At 31.8% G+C, this 4346-nt stretch overlaps 1 protein-coding gene across 1 annotated transcript in view; it reads right to left on the bottom strand.

The window, feature by feature from the left end:
- The window catches only part of LOC106470384 (alpha-catulin-like), a 51128-nt gene that overhangs the window by 11035 nt on the left and 35747 nt on the right, over window positions 1–4346 (bottom strand). The window contains exons 9-11 of the mRNA XM_022398985.1: window positions 3289–3447; window positions 1886–1978; window positions 343–552 (exon numbers count right to left, since the gene is read on the bottom strand). Coding sequence (XP_022254693.1) covers window positions 343–552; window positions 1886–1978; window positions 3289–3447 — 462 coding nt within the window. The remainder of the gene's footprint in view (window positions 1–342; window positions 553–1885; window positions 1979–3288; window positions 3448–4346) is intronic.

The following is a 4346-nucleotide window of genomic DNA, read 5'->3' as shown; positions in this document are numbered from 1 at the left end:
TGTACACTGAAGTTATAAAGATGATATGTAGGTGTAGATTAAACACTCCTGGAGTAATAATGTACACTGAAGTTATAAAGATGATATGTAGGTGTAGATTAAACACTCCTGGAGTAATAATGTACACTGAAGTTATAAAGATGATATATAGGTGTAGATTAAACACTCCTGGAGTAATAATGTACAGTGAAGTTATAAATATGATGTGTAGGTGTAGATTAAACACTCCTGGAGTAATAATGTACACTGAAGTTATAAAGATGTTATGTAGGTGTAGATTAAACACTCCTGGAGTAATAATATATTACTCAATGCATAGAGACAATATAAATTATAACTTACAAAATCTTTCGATTGCTGAAGAGAAGAGGAATTAGAAATTTTCTCAGATGTTTTGTCTGAGATTTTTCCTCCATACATCTCGGCGATATCACAGGACATTTTGGCTACGTCGTTCTCTAATGCGTGCCACATCTCACAAAAAACATCCAAATTTTCCTTTGCAATTTTGCTGGTGGGGTGTAAGTAGAGGGTGTGGCAAGCATTTAGCACCTATCGAAGTGACATTGAAACCATATTTCATATACTATTTTGATAACAGTATCAAAAGAACGGTGTGGTAAAGTATCTTTGGTTATGTGGTGACATAGCTACATTGTTTTATTCTATTGTCTAATATTTGATTATGTAGTAACGTAGCTACATTGTTTTATTTTATTGTGTAATGTTTGGTAACGTGGTGACATAGCTACATTGTTTTATTTTATTATCTAATATTTCATTATGTGGTGATATAGCTATATTATTTGATTTTACAGTGTGGTATTTAATTATATCATTACACAATAAAATAAAACAATGTAGCTACGTTACTACATAATCAAATATTGGACAATAGAATAAAACAATGTAGCTACGTTACTACATAATCAAACATTAGACTCTACACTAAAACAATGTAGCTACGTTACTACATAATTATTTATATATATTATTATTATTAAGAACAAAAATGTTTATTTTTGCAGAGTAATGTCACACAAAAAGTTAAACTTCCTACGTTTACTGATTGAAAGAAATATTTCGAATATAAGAGCATAAACAGAGAAAAATCGTATAAAGAGAAGAACGAATTGGAATATTTATTTGTTGTTTTCAGCTTATTTGTACATTTTGTCATGTCGGTATTATATACAACATGATTTTTATAGTATCATGCTAAATGAATTGATTTCATTTAACCTAAATATCTTCTCTTTAACACCTCTTATAGAAATGATAACTGTCAAAAAGCTCTCAATTCAGTTGCGGACTTTCCTTGTGCTCAGTAAAATGACAAGGTACTGTGGCATCCAGCGGGAAAAAAACTTCTCGGCTACTTAGTGAATTTGAGCGCTCTATTGCGCCATATGCATTCATTTAATCGTAAACCAAAAACTTTTGCTAACAATTCATTGTAGTCAGTCTCCTTTTCTTAAAAACCAATGGAATGCGGTTTTCTTTATTGAAATAACACATGAAATGATAAAATACCGCTGTAAACGGCCCACTAGACATATACCCTATTATTCAAGGCATAGGATTGACTGCATATTTTTTGTTTATTCATCACTAGTTTTAGAAATTCACCATTGAATTGTTTTAACTGAAATACGGTAATATATCACACTGCAAAATCATGTAATGTAGACATATTACTAGATAATTATATATCTGAACGCACAATGTTCCCTGTTAGTCACAAAATTAACAATATATTTAATACTACAAATTACTGGAATTATTTAGACAAACAAGTAACTTGTGTTATAAGAAGTATAATCAAACAATCTATCAAAGAATACAATAGTACTACTTTTATCAGCCAGGTTGGGCTGTAACTCACCTGAACTCCGTAGATCTTAAGAGAATATTCCACGTGCTTGGAAGACACTTGTAAAGATTCACTACTGGCCACGTGGTGTAACAGCTTACACACCTGTTCAGAGGAAATAGCTATTGTAGTAAAAACAACAAAATTCTACCAAAAATATCTTTTCTAAAATGTTGAATTCTTTCTTTACAAAGAAACAAACACAGTCATAACATACGTTGAAATAATTCGTTCAGGTTTGACACCAGGTTATTTTTATAGAAGTCTAAATAATTCGGTCTGGTTTGACACCAGGTCCTTTCGTTACAAGTCTAAATAATTCAACCTGTCTTGACACCAGGTCCTTTCGATACAAGGATAAATAATTCGGTCTGGTTTGCCACCAGATCCTTTTCAGAGTAATTCAAACAATTGAATCTGGTTTGACACCTGATCTTTTTTTTAGAGAAGTTTAAATAATTCGGTTTTCTTTGGTACAAGGTCGTTTTGATAACAGTCTGAATAATTCTATCTGGACTGACATCAAGTTCGTGTAACATAGAATCTATCTTTCAACTGAGGCGCCTTGGTGGTAAGGATCGGACATAAATAATGCGGGATTTATCTGGTGTTTGGTGAAACTTACACAAGATGTGTCACAATTTACAGGTTCGAAAATGGAGAAAAATTGACCAAATTATGACGGGCCACGTCAGTAATAGAAACCATATAGTTAATGAGAGTACTTACTGTTGAGGTATCAAGCCCACAGATGTTGCGGCACTCAAAAAATAGGTTTGTTGCTGACAAATTCAATATTAACTTGTAGAGGTTTATTTCAATATTAATCCTAAATCCTCTGTAGAGGTTTATTTCAATATTAATCCTAAATCCCCTATAGAGGTTTATTTCAATATTAATCCTAAATCCCCTATAGAGGTTTATTTCAATATTAATCCTAAATCCCCTATAGAGGTTTATTTCAATATTAATCCTAAATCCCCTATAGAGGTTTATTTCAATATTAATCCTAAATCCCCTGTAGAGGTTTATTTCAATATTAATCCTAAATCCCCTGTAGAGGTTTATTTCAATATTAATCCTAAATCTCCTGTAGAGGTTTATTTCAATATTAATCCTAAATCCCCTATAGAGGTTTATTTCAATATTAATCCTAAATCCCCTACAGAGGTTTATTTCAATATTAATCCTAAATCTCCTGTAGAGGTTTATTTCAATATTAATCCTAAATCCCCTATAGAGGTGAAAGAAATTGTACTGTGAATAAAATCCATTTTCAAAAGTCCAACAAAGAAAAATAAATCATTTCTTTATAATAACCAAGTTTTTGCTGTCACTATTCTAACTGTATAACTTTACATAAATCTATGTGTATACATCATGCTGTATAGCTTCACATAAACCTGCGTACATACGTCATGTAAATGATCAACATGCTCGCTAAATTTTTCTGCGTAACACTCTAGCCTCAGTCGATCACCAGAGACTGCTGCGTTCTTAAGGCGGACTGTAAGCTCTGTCTCCTTCGTGACCTTAAACATCTCGTCCAAGTGGTCAAGCGTTGTCTCTTGGAGCTTAGAAGAAGGAGAAAATGTGTACACGTTAAAACAACTTTAACAGTTAACCTGTTAAAAAACACACTATAGAATATCAACACTTAACTTTGTATACTCTTATAGAGGACGTAAATACAACAAACTGTTTTAATTACTCTAGTACTTAATAGTAGGGATCGACAAGGATTCCAAATAATTCACGCGCCGAGAAACCATTATATCGAATTCCTAAACGAAAAACCGACCATTTCAAGTGTTCGTTACGATATATTATGCACACATATATATTGATAATACGCTAAAAAGGTCGCTTACATTTCCGGTATAACAATTCAAAAATTTCTAAAACAGCAACTTTTTCGTCTACTCCTACATTGTTCTACATTCATATTACTACATTGTTTTATATTCATAGTTCTATATTGTTCTACACAGATACTTCTACATTGTTTTACACTGATGCTTCTACATTGTTCTACACATATTCTTCTACACCGTTTTACATTCATACCTCTACATTGTTCTACACACATTGTTTCACATTGATACTTCTACATTGTTTTACACTAATACTCCTACATTGTTTTACATTCATACTTCTACGTTGTTCTACACACATTGTTTCACATTGATACTTCTACATTGTTTTACACTAATACTCCTAATTTGTTTTACATTCATACTTCTACATAGTTCTACATTCATTCTTCTACATTGTTTTACACTAATAATCCTACATTGTTTTACATTCATACCTCTACATTGTTCTACATTGTTTTACATTCATACCTCTACATTCTTCTACATTGTTTTACACTAATAATCCTACATTGTTTTACATTCATACCTCTACATTGTTCTACACATATTCTTCTACACCGTTTTACATTCATACCTCTACATTGTTCTACACACAT

This window comes from Limulus polyphemus, unplaced genomic scaffold, assembly GCF_000517525.1.
Source record: "Limulus polyphemus unplaced genomic scaffold, Limulus_polyphemus-2.1.2 Scaffold3975, whole genome shotgun sequence".
NCBI classification, from domain to species: domain Eukaryota; kingdom Metazoa; phylum Arthropoda; class Merostomata; order Xiphosura; family Limulidae; genus Limulus; species Limulus polyphemus.
This window is presented reverse-complemented; position numbering and strand designations above follow the sequence as displayed.